Below are 21,345 nucleotides of genomic sequence, written 5' to 3'. Positions count from 1 at the left end.
TCTCTCCATCCAAATCTACCTCTTCTTACCATCATTGTCCCCACCTCCATTATTATTTAGGCACGGTCCTCCTATCTCACGGTAGATGCAGGCAGAAGCTAAATCCTGTAAATTCTGTTTCCAAATGCCTCTAATTTGTTTCTTTTATCTTATTATCACCAAACTTTCTTTGTTCAGGTCTACATCATTACTATTTTTACAATAGCTTAATAATTAATGTTCTTGTCTCTGTCCATTCCAGACCATCTCACATGCGAACTCAAACTAATCTTTTTAAACATTACTGTTTATGTCATCCCCCTTCTCAAAAATGTTCACTAACTCTTTCCACTGCTTACAAAAGGATCTCCAGACTTCTTAAAAGGATGTGGAAAGACTTGAGACTTTGTAGTCAGAAAGCTTGGGTTGCATTTCCAATCTGCCACTTATTCACTCTGTGACCTTGAATAATCTCACTGGGCTTCAATTTTCCCATCCATCAATTGGGATTAATGACTAGTTATAAAGACCAAATACATGTGAAAGTGCTTTATATTTTTAAAGTCCTATAATGAATATAACCTTTTTTCCTTTTTTTTTTTTTTAATTTAGAGATAGTTACCAAATTACAAATAGCTTCAGCTTTGGAGTTAAGTAACAACCTGGTTTGAAATTTCAGCTCCATTACTTATTATCTGTGAGACTTTGAACAAATTAGTAAAACTCTCTGAGACTGTTTTCCCCCCATGTCAAAACACCTATTTTGCATGGCTATATGGAAATTAAATGAAATAGCAAATATGAAAACTTTTGGCCCAGTGTATAATTCATATCAGGCACTGATCTGTTTTCTTTTTGCCCTAACCTACTTTTCCTGCATCATATACCACTACACCTCTTTACAAACCTTATTAATAGAGCCACTCTAGACTACTTTATTTCCCCAAGCCATACAATGTACTTTTGTGTTTTTTCTTCAGCTACATGCTCTTTCCTTCCCTATCAAAATTGTACTCAATCTTCAAGGTGCAGTTAAAATATCCAGTCCTCCATAAAACCCTTTGTACTTCACAACTAGTGTGTTAATCACTTCTTCCCATGCATTCTTAGCCTGTATATTTTATCACAATATTTATTTGAATCTGGTTTATATTCTGCTTCTCCCACCAGATTATAGGGTCTTCAAGAAGAAGGTGGGAGTTATATTCATCTTTATTTCTCCCACATCATAGTCAGGACACTAGACAGTTATTGAATGAATGTAGAAATCAGATGCTGTCTTCTCTTTCCATTTTCTATAGGACACCACTTCTACAAATGCCTGCCCAAACATGTGCAAAAGCAAGCACATCTTCTCTAAACAGCTCCCTTTCAACTCCACTGTTTTTGACAGTGACACTCCCCTAACCCTACTCTGAGGCTAAACTTTTTTTTTCCTTTTCTTGAGGCAGGGTCTCACTCTGTCACCTAGGCTGGAGTGTAGTAGTGTGATCATGGCTCACTGCAGCCTCAACCTCCTGGGCTCAAGTGATCCTGCCACCTCAGCCTCCCAAGTAGCTAGGATCACAGGTGTGCACTACCACACCTAGACAACATGAAAAAAAAATGTTTCATATATATGCATTCTCTCTGAAACTCTTAAAGCTTAATAAGGAGATGTTCTCTTTGTCCTTAAAAGCTTATTTATAATACAGATACATATAGTGTACTATAAATAACTATTTAAATATGGGCTACAGATTAGCATATTTTATGACATATCACACTGGTATTTATATCCAATTAAATTTCTCTCAGCCACGTATGTAATAAACTAGTTACATGGTTCATTACTAGTTGAAGACTGACCAAGCCTGATAAAGATGATAATAGACACTAACATTATATAACACTTCATACTATAAAAAGTACTTTCACACAACTCTCATTTGATTTTGAATCCTGTGTGTTACATAATATTTCTATATCTGAACTGAAGAAAATGAGGCTTGGAGAGTGACTTGTCTAAGTAAAAAAAAAAGCTGGGAGTGGAACCTACAACTCTTACTACACATTCAATTCTGTTTATGCTACCACAGAAGCCTGTAGCAATAAACTATTACTGAAATAATGTGTGCTCTACTCGTCTATTTAGCATAAGTCTATAAACATAAATGTTACATGAAAAAGCAAAGTTATTATAGTTTTTTCAGGAGAGACAAGATATGGGTCAGTGACACTGTGACAACTTGGGACATTTTTTGCCAGCCAGCTTTTTCAGACGGATAAATTGTTAAGGTCAAGATAAATTTAGGCACCATAATAAATCTTTAAATCAACAGTAAACTGACAAAAAAAAAAACAAACCCACCACTTCATGAAGTTTTTTTTTTTTTTTTTTTTTGAGATAGAGTCGTGCTCTGTCTCCCAGGCTGGCGTGTAGTGGTACGATCTTGGCTCACTACAAGTTTTGCCTCCAGGGTTCAAGCGATTCTCCTGTCTCAGCCTCCCAAGTAACTGGGATTACAGGTGCCCACCACCACACCCAGCTAATTTTTGTATTTTTAGAAGAGGTGAGGTTTCACCATGTTGGCCAGGCTGGTCTCGAACTCCTGAGCTTAAGTGATCCGCCCCCCTTGGCCTCTCAAAAGTGCTGGTATTACAAGCATGAGCCACCATGCCCAGCCTGAAGAAAATTTAATTAAAATACTGTTTTTAATCAAAGAAATTTTGTTTTGACTAAATTTAGTAGCACTGAAAAACAAGTGTCTACACTTCAGAAATTAAAGAACCAGTAAGTTGTCCTGCAGAAAATGCTAAATGAAAAAATAGCATAATAAACTGTAATGTCTTCTTGAGAGCAGCATATAGGGCTCAGACAGAACGTTTTAAGAAAACATTGTCAACAAGTCAGTTGCCATCATATGTATCAAGAGTAATGAATCTGATGAACCAAAGTGACAAAATGGATTTCAACGGTGTCTTGTTTAGTTTTTAGAAATTCCAACATCCCACTATTTATAGTATAGCCTCTTCTTCCACATGACAGTATGACAGACTCAGTTTTTTGTCTTTTTTTTTTTTTTATATCTTTTTTGAGACAAAGAATCTTGCTCTGTCACCCAGGCTGGAAGTGCAGTGGCACAACCGCAGCTCACTGCAGCCTTGACCCCCTGGCTCAATCGATCCTCCCACCTCGCCCTCCAGAGTAGCCGGGACTACGTGTGCCTGCCACCAAGCCTGGTGAAAAAAAAACCCGTGTTTCATATTGTCATATAGAAGAGGCTATACTATAAACAGTGGGATGTTGGAATATATATATAAAAATATATATATATTTATATATAAAAACATATATTTTTATATATAAATATATAATATATAAAATATATATATTATATATTTATATATATAATATATATATATATATTTTTTTTTTGTAGGGACGGGTCTCACTATGTTGCCCAGGCGGGTCTTGAACTCCTGGGCTCATGTGATCCCCCTGCCTCAGCCTCCCAAAGTGTTGGGTTTACAGGTATGATGAGCCACAACGCCCGGCTGACACACTTTTTTTTTTTTTAATGCAATTTCTGTTTAGACCTTGACACCTGTTGATATTACTAGTCACTATGGAAAGAAGCAAAAACAGTTGCTTAAGATGCTCTAACACTTTTTTCCCCCTGTAGAAGCCAACATGGAATACAACATGAAAACTGTCTAAATGGGAACCTTCTAATATAGCTCACTGTATGCCATGCATTTCCACTCCATTTCCACTATGTTGGAACTGACTTCTACTTTCCTACTTAGCCATTAGGCGACTTAGCTGCCTCTAGGCAAGTAACTTCTCTGAAATGTTTCATTTTCCATGAAGTTTAAAAAAAAAAAAAGGTGGAGGACTTTAGAGAGCTTTGAACCGAATAAGGTCTATCAGACATCTTGAAAAGCTTTTTCTCCAGACGACGCAGAAACAGGCACACGGGGTTCTGCTTTCCCCACCTCCCACCCCCAAGCCCAGGTCCCATTCTTCTCGCTTTCAATCCTCATTTGGGCTCCTAAAGGAATAGCAAAGAGAGTTATTTTATCAATACCAGCGCTCCTCTGTCCCCAAATCCAGCTAGGGAAGGTTTCGGAGGCCTCAGCTACTTGAGAGAGGGTAGAGACGATCCTCGCCTATCTACCCAGCCACCCACCCCTTCCCAGATGTAGCGTCCGGGCCCCAGACCAAGCGCGTGCTTGGAGCTCTCCGGTACAGTGAGGCGCGCGCTTGCCTGGCTAGGGTCCCTGTGAAGGAATGGGATCCCGAGGTGCTTGCCAGGACCGCAGCAGGCGGAAGCTGCTGGCAGCACGAACGGGCGGCTCCCGCCGGCGTCGGTGGGGGAAGGGCGGCAGCCACACCCGGAAGTCGGTCCGGGAGGGAGGGGGAAATCTGAGGGAACGAGGCTTCCGGTGGCGCAAAGGGTGTCGGGAGCGGCTTCCTGCAAACCTTTCCTGGCATCTGGAGGGACCACCGTTGCCGCGGCTTCGGCTTCCACGATCTGCGTTCGGGCTACGCGGCCACGGCGGCAGCCACTGCGACTCCCACTGTGCCTGGCTCTGTCCATATTAGTTCCCAGGCGGCCGTCGCCGTTCCAGCAGCGGCAGCGGCAGCGGCAGCGGCGGACATGTTGTGAGGCGGCGGCGCGGGCGTCTGAAGGATGGTTTGGCCGAGGCGGCGGCAACGGCTGCTGGCGGCGGCGGCAGCGGCAGCGGGGCCTCGGGCTCTATAGAGCCGAGCCCGCTGGGTACCCGCCCGGTACCGCGGCGAGGCCAGTGCCCCTGGATCTTGCCTCTGCTCCGACGCCGTTGGGGACCAGTTAGGCGACAGCGCCCGCCCCTCTGAGGAGACACGAAGGTGGTTCCCCAGCCGCTCAAATTTCCGGACCACCTCGCTTTCCCCTCCTCAGCCTGGGCTGTGCTCTCTCTAGAATCCTCGGGCCCCCACTTTCTTCCCAAACTCATCCTAAATCTCTCACACACGCGAGTGTTCCCAGCCCTCAAGCCAGCTGCTCCTCCGTTCATTTTCTGCACCCTCTTCGCAAAGCACCCCCCGGGATCACTCTCCGAGGGCGACTTTTTGAGAAATCTCGGTGGAGTAGTGGACCAGAGCTGGGGAGTTTTTAAAAGCCGGGGCGCGAGAAACAGGAAGGTACTATGGCTTCCTCGTCTGGCAACGATGATGATCTCACTATCCCCAGAGCTGCTATCAATAAAATGATCAAAGAGACTCTTCCTAATGTCCGGGTGGCCAACGATGCTCGAGAGCTGGTGGTGAACTGCTGCACTGAATTCATTCACCTTATATCTTCTGAAGCCAATGAGATTTGTAACAAATCGGAAAAGAAGACCATCTCACCAGAGCATGTCATACAAGGTAAGTCGTGTGTGAGAGCTGGTTTGAATGAGGTTCTAGGGTAGCAGTCTGCTAATCGCGTGACCCTTTCGTGTCAAAGCCTCCATTCCTCTTCCCTGGTAAGTAACTTAATGAAAAAGCCAGACTGGCATGTAGGCAGCCGGTGCTTTAAAAACAATCCCTTTGTAGCATTTTTGCAGTACTTTTCATCCAGCGAATACATGTAAGGAGTGCAAACATTTAGGTCAGCGTCCCGAAAACGTAAAGAATAAGAGTGATCTCACTTTACAGCCAGGTAAGCCGAAGCAACAAGAATTACTTGCCTGAAGTTGAACTTAGATAATAATTAAGGAACGCAGAAATTCTCCTTTGGAAAGTTAAAATTCAGACGGAGGAACTTCAAGCATGGGTGGAGACAGAGCACCCCCTTCCCCACCTGAGCTTTCACCAATGTAGAGGAAAAGATTTATTTTCTGAACACATGAGTTAAAAATTTTTTAACATACAATGTGTTCAACGTTGTCAAGTTTATCGTTGTTAAATAAAAGGTGTATGTTTTCTGCTCTAAAAATGGTTTGATGGTACGTTCATGAATGAGTTACTAAAGAACTCCTGTTCCATTCTGTAAGAATAGGGTGAACTTTAAATTTTCGTTTTTTTCTTTCCGTTTGCTTTTATGTCGTTTGCTTTGTTCTGTTCTGTGGAGATAAGTTTTGAAATCTTTGATTGAAAGTTTATGCAAGTTTTTTTTTAACGGAAAATTTCCCCGTCCTTTCCTGCTGTCATTCCTATTTGAATGTATACACTTATAGGCTTTTATGGAACAGCACTTCTGAAAACTTCAACAGTTTCTTTTATCCTGGAAAGGATTTGGTCCCGTAATAGGGATTTGGGGGACTGTATTCTGGTGGTTTCAGAGAGGAGAAACATATTTACCATTCATAATGTTTCGGGAACGTACCTTTTGCGATATTTTTACATGTACTCTTGTGAAAGAGTTGTACTCAATTTGAGGTGAGAACTTGCCTTTCGTAATAATCTAATTAAAATGATTGATTGCTTGTGAAATCAGGGGAAAATGATTAATTTTAATCATTTTGATAGGCAGGTGGTTGTCTATCACTTAATTTTTATAATTTAACTTTTTAAAATGTGACTTTCCTGTTGTACTGAAGTAGAGAACACATCTGCTTATATTGACCATATCCAATATTTTACTGTCAGTATTGACAAAAGGATTAAATGATTCATTTTTAATCCTTTATGACGTCTTGAAAGTAGTTTTAAAATATATCCTGCCATTTCAGTACACAAGCAGAAAAATCCCTAGGAAAAAGCATATTTGGTTCTTAAAACTAGTACTAGTTTTTTTTTTTCTGCTTATTTGGTGTGCTGAATACTCTAGCAAGTAAAATAAAAGCCAAGTTGTCTATTTTTTCCCTTGTGTATTTATTTTTACATTGTATGTGTGATTGCTGTCATAAGTCTTTCACAAGATTATCCAGCACAGATAGCTATAATTTCTTTTTACAACTCATAAAAAGGAAAAAGAACCTTTATCAACATTGCCTTTCTAATGAAAATTGCAAAAGATTTCAACAGGGTCTGCCTAAACATTTGTTTACACTACAGAAGTGGGGATCGTTCCAAAAACCTAATAACACATTACAGTCTGTCTTCTTGGGGAGAGTTGATTCTTTTCTAGGATATATTTAGATTTCTGATTGACATGATGGAATAGAAGTGCAGCTGTAGCAAGCAGTATGCTAAATAATTCAACTTTGGAATATGCTAAATTCAGTTTAATGTGTAAGTCAGAAAGCTATAGTGAAAAAGCATTTCCATTGTGTAATGAAGATGATTTGTTTTTAAAAATCATGTATTGACGTGTTACCTTAAATTTAAAAATTTACCTTTTTTTCTTGTATTATGCTATTCTTAAAAGTGGATAAGAATCTACATTTTCGCCCAAGAATTCTCCCTAGTTGGGGTTGTAGACTTTATACATTTATAATCTCATATTGCTTAATTATTCCAAAGAAGTTTTGTTTTGAGAGATTACATTTTTAAAGAAATTCTTAAGGTTTATATGTTTTAGGTGTTTGAAGTGTGTGCCTATACACTAATCATAATAGGACATTTTTATACTTTTCTGTCAGCATTGATTAGGAATGTAGAATATATCCAAATGGAATAAGTAATGTACATTTTAAAGTGATATGATTCTCACATGTTGAAGTTTGGGTTTTTAGTGATAAGTTTAATGAATTAGACTTTGCTTCAGGACATTTCACTTGTTCATTTCTCACCTTGCTTTATCTTGTCTGAGCAAATTAAGCATTCTGAGATAGTTCTGTAAAATGCAAGTTAAAATTGAAGTAATTTTATCACCAGTATATCTATGAAATAACGTATTTAAAAAAATTTTTTTTTCTGTTTTGCTTATTTTGAGTTTAAGAAAGTAGACTTGGTATTGAAGACCATAGATACATGAATAGAGGGAGTTCTAAGCTATAAAAGGTGTTCCTATTTTGTTGCAGTTTTTTGTGAACATGTATTCTTGAATGAGTTCTAACATGTTCTGTTGCCTTATAGAAAGAATTGACATTGAGAGTCAGCTGTAAGTTCCGCACTGAGAATTCTTTAACCTTAGAGAAATCTTTTAACTAAGGTTTTCTTATTTATGTACAAATAATACTTGATTTCAGGTATTACTTGTAATTTTTGAGAATTAGTCAGGGGTTGAGAACCTTACATGAAATATCTCCCCTCACATTTATGAGAATTGTAACTGAAAGTAGTAAAAGTTTGAAAGAGTATCTGAGAATTTGCGTCTTCAGCTGTTGAGTTGCTCCAAGCTGTCTTACGTTGAAGGAATTTTTTAAAAATTCCTGTCCTTCTCACACTAGTACCTTTGTAAGATAACATGAAAATAGAACACTGGAAAAGATGAGGGAAAGACCAACACTCAATTTTTTACTATTTGATTCAATAGACATAAAATTATTTTGTCAAATTGCAATGAAGGTACTTAAATGCTTTGAATTTCCATACTTAACTAATGTTAACCATTAGGAGCAGTTTTGGCATAAGTCCATGGACCACAGTTTGAGAACCTTTGCTCTAAAGCCTAAACCAGTCTCTGTTGGAAAGTGGACGTAAGTAGTAAATAATCGTTTATACAGATATTTTTTCCGAAGGGACACATCTAATTTGCACTGCAAAATTTATCACATAATCAAATGCTTTTCAAGTTAGGATTTTATTAATACTTTTCTTTAAATTAATATATCTTTTGTTTCTGTTTTCCTTCTGCCACCCCACAATTACTTACTGAATACTACCAATTATTTGGCATCATGCTAGGTACTACTAAGGATATTAAGATAAATGATACTCAATTCCTTCTGTGCCATTAGTCTCTCATTGTTGTCCAAGATTTCCAGTAGTGATACCATGGAGGACATGGTTCTTAAGGGGTTTCAGAAACCTTTGCCAGGCTAATGAGCCAAGAAGTCACTTTGGCCTACATCCTCTTAATGTATTTTATGTGAAATACATTAGTTGCTTCCTTCCCACAAACAAAAGAAAATGGAGAAATTAGAGAATGCTGATTTATATAGTATTTAAAAGGTACTGTATATCACATAATTTTACAAATGAAAAACATGTTTTATGCATATGAAGTATAAAGTGAGTCACATAAATTCATGTTATGACAACCTTTCAGGAATACATCACTTTGTAAAATAAGATAAGCCTATATGAAGATTATTGTTGCTTCAAAGAAATTTTTACTTCTTTTTTGTTTTTTTAATAGCTGTCTTGTTAACATCTGTCTTTTAAGCTGAAAAATGTGCAAAGTATTTTTTCCCCTAATGTACACCATGGACTTTTCTGGTTGTAGTTTTGAGATACACGGCATAGGGTGACAGATAGTGATGTGTGTTAATTTTACTCACAAATTTTTTAAAAAATATTTTTCTGTTTTGGAAAGATGAGATCCTTAGAAATAGGGCCATCAATAGTCCATAAGGTCTCTGTACAAATTAGAAAAAGGCACTCCTTCCTTAAAAAGCATTACTACTGTCTGCCAGAAAAAGTATCACAGTAAACATACGAATTTATGGTATTTACAATAAGAATGGCCCTCTAGTATGTTGTGTACTGAACAACCTACCTAACTGTATGTAAATGGTGGCCCTGCTTGGGAGCCATTTCCTTTATCCTTTAATATTCTCTTTGTGTAAAATGGGAATGATAACTAATACATGATAGCAAATAATGTAAAATATCTCTCTATTTAGAAGGTATTATGTCCAGTTATTGATATCTGTTAGCCCAATGTGTTTAAAATTAAAGTCAATGAAATTTTTGAAATTAAATTTATGGCTGCTCCTTTTCAACCATTTTGTTGAGAGTATAGTTTTTACATATGGCAACTCTTTGAATAATATTAAATATTAACCTTGGACCTACTTGAAAGCAGTGTTCTCAGCCTTGAATGTTTTTAAAGGTAGTTATATATTTTAAAAAAATTCTTAATCCAAGCCCTCCATGGTTAAAAATAGCTTGGATTGGATTTTCTTTCGTTTTGTTTTGTTTTGTTTTTTTTTTTGAGACAGAGTCACACTGTCAGGCTGGAGTGCAGTGGTGTGACCTCGGCTCTCTACAAGCTCTGCCTCCTGGGTTCAAGCAATTCTCATGCCTTAGCCTCCTGAGTAGCTGGGATTACAGGCGTGTGCCACCACGCCTGGCTAATTTTTCTGTTTTTTGTAGAGACAATGTGTTGCCATGTGGGCCAGGCTTGTCTCTAACTCCTGACTTCAAGTAATCCCCATGCCTTGGCCTCCCAGAGTGCTGGGATTACAGGCATGAGCCACCATGGTAGGCTGGCTTGGATATCCTTAATGTCTAGTATAGTAATTATGGTATTTTGAAGGGTTGTCTCTCCATTGTGTTGATTTGTTAATTTTATAAATTTGATATTTTATAAATATGCTTGTCCAGCTTGAATTTAAATATGATATTGTATAGCTATACATTTATTTAGGTCCTGTACACTTATGAGGGTACTCTTTTAAATTTAAAATAAAAAATACAGATGAGTAATACATAGTCTGAGTTGGTTAAGTGATTCTTAGGTGCTAGACACTGTCAAATGCCTTATATTAATTACCTGTTGATTCCTACAACCCTAAAACTAATAACAATATGATATTTATTGCTTCATTTTTAATTTTTAAGAGGCAGGGTCTTGCTCTCTCACCCAGGTTGGAGTGCAGTGCTACAGTCATAGTTTACTGTGGCCTCAAACTCCTGGGCACAAGCGATCTTCCTGCCTCAGCCTCCCGTGTAGCTGGGACTACAGGCGCCTGCCACCACGCCGGCTAATTTTTTTTGTATTTTTAGTAGAGACGGGGTTTCACCCTGTTAGCCAGGATGGTCTCGATTTCCTGACCTCATGATCTGCCCGCCTTGGCCTCCCAAAGTGCTGGGATTATAGGCGTGAGCCACCGTGCCTGGCCATGTTGGTGAATTTGATATACAGAACTTAGAATAATGCCTTTCTGAAGCTTTTAGGGAGGTCAGGGGAAGTGAGTTAATAATAGGACAGTACTATGCTTTTTGGCATCAGATTATTTCTAAAGAAGGTTGATGAAAACAGCTTAACATTTGAAATACTTAAAGTTGTAAATCATTCAAAATGTCTAAAAACCACAGTTTGCATGGGCATGTAGATTTGTAAAGGTGTTTTTGGCATTCTCCCAGAAGAGCAAATCCCTGAAGTTAGAAGTGAGAGCATGTATACTAAAAGGAGTCTGGTTCAACATAATGAATGGAAGACTTCAAGAACTGATGACTTAAATTGATTTGCTGTTTTTTGCCACCTATGTTTCATCATTGGTTCACAATACAAAATATGCCTTTGGGGCATTAGTCAATATACCAAAACTATAAAATATAATTTTAAATACTATGACCCAAAAGGAAATTTTATGCCTTGTCTTTTCTGGATTACAGAAGGTATTTAGGGTGTGTGAATTTTTTTTTTTTTTTTTTTTTTGAAACAGGGTCTTGCTCTGTCATCCAGGCTGGAGTACAGTAACGCAGTCATGGCTCGTGACATCCTCAATCTCCTGGACTTAAGCAATCCTCTCACCTCAGCCTCCTGAGTAGCTAGAACCATAGGCACGAGCCATCACACTCGACTAATTTTTTTACTTTTTGTAGAGACGAGGTCTTGCCATGTTGCCCGCGGTGGTCTTGAACTCCTGGACTAAAGGGATCCTCCCACCTTGGCCTCCCAAAGTACTGGAATTACAGGCATGAACTACCATGCCTAGCCCATTTTTTTTTCCTTATAAAATTTCCTTTCTAAATACGAAAAGGGGAGAAACATTTTTATTAGTGCTTCTTGTATCTTTATAGTCTTTCAGCTAAGTTTTTTTTGCCACATCATTTAAATATGTTTTTATTTTTCCTGTTAAGTTTTATTTTCAAGAGAAACCTGTTGGCTGACTATAAGTGCTGAATTTCATGACTTTTATTTCCACCAGTATTTTTTAAACTTGGCAGTTTGAGTATCTGCTAAAAATAGCTTCCTGTTGGTATATTGGACAAAAGAAAAACTTCTGTTCTTTTATTCTGTCCTACCGGAACTTAGTAGAGAATGTGTTACCAGCCTACTTTTTCTAAGTCAAATGACACAAAATGTTTTTTCTTACTAAAACCATATGTTCTTATAATGGGCTTTTTTTTCCTCCCTGCTTACAGGAAATGCTTTGGTCTTTTAAAAATTAGTCAGAATGAAAAGTGAAGGCATGTGCCTTGGTTCTTCAAGTTTTAACTGATTTGCCACCTAATATTTAGCAGATTGATAAAATATTTGTCTTGGCTGCCCAGACAGTTGTTGTACAACTATAAAATAGGTAAAATTATTAGAAAACAGCAAAACATTCCCCTCCCCCAAAGAAAAGCCCACAGAAACTTTAGGTCTACGGGTTAGGGGAAAGCTGTGTTTTATCACCCTTTCATATTTTAATATTTTCATTTCTCTAGCACTAGAAAGTTTGGGATTTGGCTCTTACATCAGTGAAGTAAAAGAAGTCTTGCAAGAGTGTAAAACAGTAGCATTAAAAAGAAGAAAGGCCAGTTCTCGTTTGGAAAACCTTGGCATTCCTGAAGAAGAGTTATTGAGACAGCAACAAGAATTATTTGCAAAAGTAAGTAATTTATTTAAATTATTTTCCTCTGAATCCTACCCTGTTTGCTAACTGAAATTGCTTCCTAAATTAACAGACATACCCAGAGGATTCCCTTTTTCTAGGTAGTTGATTATAGATTCTGGTGTTCAGAGCTGACCAATTTGACTCTGGTTTATGTGAAAGTAAATATTTGCAGCAATCTGTTCTAAAGAGAACAACTCCAAATACCTACTGAAATTTCACTTTGATATTTTTTCAGACAGAATGACCATTTTAAGGCATGAAAAGTATACCTAAATATTCTTAAGATTTAAAATGATGAGCTGATGAGAAAATACTATATCAAATTTTATGATGCATGACATACAAGCAAAATCTGATTAATATCAACTGTGTAGTTAAATTAGGTCTTTAATATACATACACCTTTGAAGCATTTTAATCTTAAAAAATATTTTAAAGCTAGTAGAGCAAAGGGAGAAAAATGTCTTCTTCCTTGCTTGTAATAATTCTAATATCTAGACTCTGAAGGATTAGAACCAAATACTAATGTTCTCTGTTTCAAAAAGAGAAGGGAGGGGAATTGGTGGCAATGCTGTGTTTTCCCTTCTAAGTTCTGGCCTCTCATTTGAAATTATAAGGCAGCTTTGGATTGAATAGAAGAGAAGCTGTAGTAACCATTAGAACTGGGAAGTATCATTTTAGGTAAACTCTTCCAGGTTAGTCCTGTAGCTGATCTCTCTGCAGCCATAACAATCAGTTTGGTTTACATCAAACTGCATTTTAGTCTTAAGTATTGTTGGTCACTAGACACCAAGTACCATTTAAACAAGATAAAAAGAAAAACTTACAGTTATTGAGTTCTAACCACGTGTTAATCACATTGCCAAGTAATTTTCCTGCATTATCTCATTTAATCCTCCCAACAACCTATCATAGGCACTAAAGAGGAAAAGCCTTTGAAGCAGGCATGAGTACATGCAATGTTATAATTCATATGAATATGAGGTACAAAGGAAGAGGTGTTGATGTTTTAAAAACATTAATGGCTATTTATTGATATTGCAGACCACCTAGAGAATGCTAAATTGAACATTTAGTGACAGAAGATTTTCTCCTGGATACTTTAAATACATAAAAACTTGGCAGAGTTTTTATGAAATATAAATTTTATTGTATTCATTTACATATTAAAAAATAGACTCAGAGGCGGAAAAACTTCCTTGAAATTGTTTGTCATTTGTTCTACAGTTACTTACTGAAGTCATTACTATTTACCAAGCATCATGCTAGGTGCTAGGCTTACAAGAGTGAACAAGGAGACAGGGTTCCTGTCATTATAGAGCTGAATCTACTGGGGAAGATTGAGTGGGAAAGATTGACTTAAATAAAACAGTAAGTTCAGAAAGTTAGGAAGTGTTGGAGTCTATATTTAAACTTGGGTATTTTGACCCAAAAGCCTGTGCTGTTTCTAACATACCATGCTGATGCTCTAGCCTCCATTTTATATGCTTAAACTTATTATGGGGCTTTTAAATAGAATATGTATTATCCTTGCCAGGGCAAAATATAAAGAAATAATTGACTGCCTGCTATATCTGTCTTCACCTTTCTATCCCTATTATCTGTTTTTTTATTCCTCTTTTTTGTCTCCCTTGTTTCTTACCCTGACTTATGTATGAAGATCTCTAGTATTTCTTTACTATTGTGAGGATGACCAGCGGAGAGGTAATATTATAGCAGTTGCCTAGTACTTCTTCCCTAGAGCACTGAAGTTCTAAATATGAAAGAGTGGATAAGTAAATATATCTTTTTTATCACTTTCATTTTGTTTCATTTTTTAGGCTTTAAATATTAACACAATGACAGCCTCATTTGAAGCTAGCAGCAAATATTTGGAAGGAGGGAACCTTTAATACATCAAGATTAAAGTTAACTTTAAATTATAAATGAGTCATTTTAATATGTGGGAGTGAGAATCTTAAAACATAATGAAAACCTCCAAAAGAAAAGTGAATTAGGAAATACATGCCTGTTTACCTGTCTTTCACACCCCAATTTTAGAAGAAAAATACTTGGGATGGATTGAGTAGGGGGCAAGAGAGAAAAAAATATATTACAGTAAATATCACTGAAAAATGTTCAATTTGTGGAAATGAATAGAAATAAAATTTTATCAATCAACTTTTTTTTTTTTAAAAAGAGACAGGATCTCACCATGTTGCCCAGGCTGGAGCACAGTGGCTATTGACAGGCTCGATCAGGCACACTTCAGCCTAGAACTCCTGGGCTCAAGGGATCCTCCTGCCTCAGCCTCATGAGTAGCTGGAACTATAGATGTGCACTGGTGAGCCCAGCTCAACAGTTAGTTTTAAAGGCATAGAAATGTTTTTATGTTTAGAGAAAAGTATCAGCGCTGATACAGGGCCGTGGTACCTAAAAGTCAATTAAATTTGAAATGCAACTAGTACACAACTTTGCAGACCGTTGAATAAACTACCAAATCAAGCACCTTTGCAGTAAAACCTTTGTAGAGACTTGAAATTATTTGAATTTTTTCCATGTCACAAAATTATACCAATTTGTAGTTGATTAGACCACAAAATATAGGTATGCTTATGTTGGTTGAATTTACGTATTTGATTTGCCCTGCAATTTTCTTATGAACTCTTACAATTTTTTTTTTTTTTTTGAGATGGAGTCTTGCTCTGTTGCCCAGGCTGGAGTGCAGTGGTGCTATCTCGGCTCATTGCAACCTCCGCCTCCCGGGTTCAAGCGATTCTCCTGCCTCAGCTTCCCAAGTAGCTGGGATTACAGGCATGCACCACCATGCCTGGCTAATTTTTGTATTTTTAGTAGAAACAGGGTTGCATCCTGCTGGCCAGTCTAGTCTCAAACTCCCAACCTCAGGCGATCCGCCCACCTTGGCCTCCCACAGTGCTGGGATTACAGGCATGAGCCACCGCGCCCGGCCTTAAAATGTTTTTAGCGAAGCTCTGTTAGTTGGTTTTGAACTCTGGATATTCCTGCTGTAAAAGTAAATATGCTATTGTGTTAGAATCAACTATTTTTCCTATTTCTTTACAAAAATGGATGACAGTCATTATTAGGGAGAATGGATGGTTTCTAATTTCCTAAGCAAAATGAAGTTTTTGTTTACTGTAAAAGTTGTCTTATCCTTGTTTTTTCTAATATCTATAGTCTTTTCCTTACTTATTTCTTCCTCTTTGCCTTTAACCATATATGGGTCTTCTGCATTTCCTTGTATCCCCCAAACCCTTTCATCTTTTGCTATAATGATCTGTGTTACCCACCAAGCAAGGTCGCACCTTCCTGTAGTCCCAGTTACTCGGGAGATGGAGGCAGGACAATCCCTTGAGGCTAGGAGTTCAAGGTTGCAGTGCATAACAACTATGCCTGTAAATAGCCACTGCACTTTAGTCTGGACAACATAGCAAGACCCCATCTCTAAAATAAATAAATAAATAAATAAATAAATAATGATCAGTGCTACCATTTTTTGAAAATGTACAATCACTTATTCCTCAAATTTAACTTCTGTCCTACCACAGAGGCATTCAATCACCAAATTCAGTAGTTTTTTTTCCTTTCAATTCTTACTCATCTGTTTTTTTAAAAATAACATTTAATGTAGACCTCTTCCTTTATTAGTCTCTGATACTATGGTTACTTGGATAGCTTTCCCCCAAGGTAATAGCTTTTCTTCTTCCACTTCAGTACTGCCACCTACACCAGCACCACCCTACTCCTGCCCTTCAGTCAACAAATTTCAAGTCAGAATTCAATTAACATGTCCCTACTGTATGTAAGACATATGTGGTACTATAGATATAAAAAAAATGAAGAATATATCATTATGAGACTGACTACTTGGATGAGGAAGATAACTATAATATGAGGCTGACCACTTATGAGAAAGAGATTCTGGCTGGGCATAGTGGCTCACACCTGTAATCATAGCACTTTAGGAGGCCCAGGTGGGAGAATCACTTGAGCCCAGGAGTTTGAGACCAACCTGGGCAATATAGTGAGACCCTCTCTCTACAAAAATAGAAAGAAAGAAGAAGGAAAGAGAAAGAAATCCCAAGTATGGAAACATTACATCAAATTTTAGGGGTACAGGAGTATGCCAACTAGTAAGCAATTATCTTAGCTCCAGACCCACCTTTCTATGCTCTGCTTTGTGACTGGACCTAGTACTCTGCAAGCCACATGTTTCTTTGCTAGCTGACTCTCCATTAGACTCTGTTGCCAGTATGGGGCTATCGTGGGAGATTGCATGGATGGAGGAAGAGAAAGGGTTTTCTCTTACTTTCTCTTGTCTTTCAGTTCCTTTGAACAACCCAGCAACACTTCTTCACCCTGGTTGCATCAGTTTTCCTGTAGCAGAGACTGAACGCGGTTTGCATTTTCTCTAATACACCACCAGCCTGAACCCGCACCCCATCCCCCCACTCTGGCAGTGTGGATCCCAACCCTTGGGGCCCTCCTCCAAGCGCAGATATATTAGTACTAGCTTATCTATGCCCATTCTTCCGAGGTCTGAGTTTCAGTTCCATGAAGTGGTTTCTTAAGCTTCTAAATTTTAAAAATTCCAGCATTTTCCTTTATTCCCTCAGTTTTAGGGTTGGTGGCTGCTTCCTGTAGCTGCTACTTTCATGACATCTTCATGTTCTCTTCCTGCCTTTTCAGCTCCCTAATAACAACTTTATACTTGTTTAACAATTCTTCGTATTAAATTTTTTCCATTCCAGTAACTCATGTGACATCTATCTCTTGATTATACACTGACTGATGCCAGGAGGAGAAAATAGTATTTCAGTTTGACTTGAAGGAAGGGTAGAATTTCAGTAAGTGGCAGGAAATTTCACATAGGATGAGTGTCAGCATGAGTAAAGGTAGCAAAGATGAGGAAGTATGGTGTATATTTGGGAAACATTTTGTGTTCTAGGCTTTTTTGAAGCACAAAGTACATGTTACAAAAAAAGACTATAGAGAGGTTGGGGTAGACACTAATTTGGAAGACCTTGAACTCTAGGCTAGGAAATTTGGATTTGATTGATAACAAATGATTTTTTTTAAAAAAATGAAATAGTGACCTGATTAGAATTTATATCTAGAAATGTTTGGATAATAAAGTCATGACAGATTATTCAGAAGAGTGAGGATTGTACATGGTAAAATCTTAAATGTTACTGGTTATGCTGGGCATCACTGTTTTCCTGTAGCATGTTCATTCAGAAAATACTGAGGGCCTTTATGTTAGGAATGCAACAAAGAATATGGAAACAATCTCTATTCTCAAGTGTGGTGGAAAAAAAGGATATAAACTTAGATAATTCTAGAACAAAGTGGATGGATATGGGAATGCATAGGGAATTATGGTATATTAAATAGAGCATAAAATATGGCCTGGAAAGGTCAAGAAAGACTAGCTGATTTGCATTTCAGATGATGACTAGGAATTAGCTATGCATAAAGGGGAGGGTATGAGTTGGACTTAAAGAACAATTCCAAGAACAGACAGAGAAGGAGAAAAGGATTGTTTTGGCAGAGTCTAATGGGAAATTGTAAGACCTTTTTAAGAACAGGTTCATTTTTTCCCTTCTTGGTGTGGTTTTTCTGCAAACAGATGAAATTAAATTGTGAAGGAGCCTTAACTGTTTCATAGGTAATTAATAATGTATGCATCCTGGTTTCTTAAATCCTGTGGTTGTTTTTAATAGAGGATATATCAGATGAATGGATTTTAAGTAGTATCTGTTTACTAGTGTGTATACGGGAAGGATATGTATATTTGTATGTGTGTATATGCAAATGTGTGTACTTACAGAGAGGGAATGAGGGACACAGAGAGATAGGCATATAGTAGGTTAGGGAATTGTAATAGAAACTCAGAAAGAAATAATGGGGTAGCTACTGCATACATGTACAGTACTTCTTTCCTATGAGGTAGAGGTACTATACTAGAGAACTTTTAAACCATATAAATAAATTTGAGATTGAAAAATGTTTGTATCAAAGTTGTAATATGAGGGTACAGAAGAGTCAAGTGAAATGAAAGGAGAAGAAGAGGGAAAGAGCCAGAGGGAATATTGTGGGTTTTTCACAATATTGGTTCAACTTTTTCAACTTCTTCAGTTGAATCAAAGGTCATAAATTACGTGAAATAAAACAGGGCCATTTATAAGAGATCCAAGTTTGAGAAATTTCTTAGACCTGTGTGGTTAGAAAAAAGCAATCTCTAATTATATTTACCTATAGAGTTTATGTTCTCCAGATGTGTGACAATTACATAGTACTTGGACAGTATCCAAGTATGATAATAAACTGTCTGTTGGCCTAATCTACATTTAACCAAAGTGTATATATTGTGGGTTTGTAAAAAATTGTTATTTTTTTTTATGTTTTGGGTGTTTAGGCTAGACAGCAACAAGCAGAATTGGCCCAACAGGAATGGCTTCAAATGCAGCAAGCTGCCCAACAAGCCCAGCTTGCTGCTGCCTCAGCCAGTGCATCTAATCAGGCGGGATCTTCTCAGGATGAAGAAGATGATGATGATATCTGAAATTCACCAGCTGAGTTTCTATTTCTTCTATAAATGTTTTTCCCTGCACAACAAAAACAGTGAAAGAAATGCTTATCTGTAATTTTGTATGCATCTTGGTGGACTTGTCATTGGTATTCTAGGGATGTCTGCTATTAAGTTTCATCTATTGTGTGCTATACATGTAAAAACTGTCTCTTTGAACTATTGAAAATTTAAGGTTCAGTATAATATCAATTTTGAATTTTTAATGGTGTTTATGAAATTTTAGATAGCAGCGAGTCCTTCATTTGATCAATAAACAGTGTTACAGATAACTTCAAGTTTATAAAAATACAGTGAAATTTCTACAAAGCTCTAAATCTGCATTTGCATTTCCTCTGCCCTTTTAACTAAACTAAAACTTGTGAATTTTAAATTATTAAGGGGGGGTGCTGTGTGAATCAGTAGACATTGGATTGGGTTGGTGAAAGAGTTCAGTTCTGTAGTATCTGAATTTGTCTTTTAAAATGAGTACATATATAGGCAATAAATATATATGCTCAGATCAATATACTTGTTTAGAAAAACTTCAAGACATTCAAAAACTAGGAAGGAGTATGTTTAATAGTATTTGTATAAATTTGGTGGTTATGTTTTTTTATTTTGTTTCTGTTTTGTGTAGAGGTAAAAACTATAGTTTTATTACAGCATAATTCATTTTGAGCTCCACTATGACATTTCAAAGACTGCCCAGTTTGGAAGTCTGTCATGATTTTTACTCTTTCACTCCAATTCAGTAATTGTTGATAGTATTACTTACCTAGTCCATCCATACTCATATTATTCAAATATATAGGTGGTACTTTTGAAACAATTACATTGGTTCTCTTGGTTTAACTGAGGTTTATGAATATTCAAACCTTTGCTGGGGGAAAGAAATGAAAGTTAATGAGCATGCTTGCTATGAGAGAGGGATTTTTAATTTAACTTGTAGTTATAGTTTACTTATTGTTTTTAGAATTACTTTTACATTTTCCCAACTAGATGGCCTAGAGTCCAACATTACCTTTTGAGATGACATTATTGTCTCCATCATAATTGAGTGATAGCTTTAAAAAAAAGATTAGTTTTGCTTAAGAAGTTATGTTACAACTGATCAGCCCTATATGAATTAACTGATCAGCCCTATATGAAACATAAGTTGTGTTATAACTGATCAGCCGTATATGGAACATAAATAGTTTCTACCTGCTTGTTAGAGAAGCTTTAATTTGGTTCTAATAAATAAAGTATGGTAGTGATTATAGGAATCCAGGATGTTGAAGAAATGGCGTAGTGTCTATATTTTGGAAACAGAAAGGAAAAGTCACTTAAGATAGTATTAAGTAATTAAATTCCTATGTCAGTTGCCAAATCTTTTAAACTTATGTATTCACCAAGCCCAAAAATAGATTGTGGCTCCCAGGATTCCAATTTTAATTGGAGAGCTAAGTAAGTAAAGTTTTATAACTGTTAGGTTTCTTAATGATCATATTTTGCAGTTTTAGTAAAAGGGAAATATTGTTATACATTTATTAAATATACTTCCCCCATGAAGTGAAAAGGTTAATTTTGCTGAATGTTTTAAGTTGAAGTTACTTCATGGATGTCATACCCATGAAGTGCATTTGGATGAGATAGAAGAAATTGTTTTTTAAAAAGTTTAAGTACCAAAGGTAGTCTAGTCTAAAACAATAAGTTAATACGTGTTGGCTTTTCTAATTTGTACTGTAACATCCTTATACTTTCTATTTTAAGTATATCTGTTTCTTAAGTAAACAACTTAGATATTTTCCACACCTTTTTTTTTTTTTCTGATGCAGAGTTCAGGTTAATATTTTACTGCATCTGATAATGTATTATACGTTTGAAGCCTAGTGACTTTTCATTTTGACATTCTTGTGATTTCATATGCTGTATTCTTCAAGCAATAAAATTGTGATGTGTTTTATAAATGGTTTTTATATTTAATGTTCTATAGAGAGATTTCTATTATTACCATTTTTACTGTTTTCAAGAATCTTAGGCCCAAGAGACATTTTGGTCATTTGGTATGTAGTACCTGCCTTTTGTTTTTGTTCACTGTTATTTCAAAAAATGTGGTTTTACTTGTATTTTTATAATTTACAGTCCTAAGATCGAGGCATAACAAAGCTTACTTATGCAATATTTTATTTTTAGGTTTTTTCTTTTCTTTT

The 21,345-nt window shown here is 36.9% G+C and overlaps 1 protein-coding gene across 1 annotated transcript; it reads left to right on the top strand.

The window, feature by feature from the left end:
* Positions 1 to 4,238: 4,238 nt before the first annotated feature.
* DR1 (down-regulator of transcription 1) lies at positions 4,239 to 21,102 on the top strand. The gene is made up of 3 exons (XM_001154876.8): positions 4,239 to 5,371; positions 12,413 to 12,576; positions 19,001 to 21,102. The coding sequence occupies exons 1-3, from the start codon at positions 5,152 to 5,154 to the stop codon at positions 19,145 to 19,147; spliced, it is 531 nt and encodes a 176-aa protein (XP_001154876.1). The 5' UTR covers positions 4,239 to 5,151; the 3' UTR covers positions 19,148 to 21,102.
* Positions 21,103 to 21,345: the final 243 nt, after the last annotated feature.

This window comes from Pan troglodytes, chromosome 1 (genome assembly GCF_028858775.2).
Source record: "Pan troglodytes isolate AG18354 chromosome 1, NHGRI_mPanTro3-v2.0_pri, whole genome shotgun sequence".
NCBI lineage: Eukaryota > Metazoa > Chordata > Mammalia > Primates > Hominidae > Pan > Pan troglodytes.
This window is presented reverse-complemented; position numbering and strand designations above follow the sequence as displayed.

What these genes read in the sequence shown, in the direction of transcription:
- DR1 (XM_001154876.8), top strand. Translation starts at nt 5,152, where the DNA reads ATGGCTTCCTCGTCTGGCAACGATGATGATCTCACTATCCCCAGAGCT. An exon ending in ACCAGAGCATGTCATACAAG is followed by an intron (nt 5,372 to 12,412) that starts GTAAGTCGTGTG and finishes TCATTTCTCTAG; the next exon opens with CACTAGAAAGTTTGGGATTT. An exon ending in AACAAGAATTATTTGCAAAA is followed by an intron (nt 12,577 to 19,000) that starts GTAAGTAATTTA and finishes TTGGGTGTTTAG; the next exon opens with GCTAGACAGCAACAAGCAGA.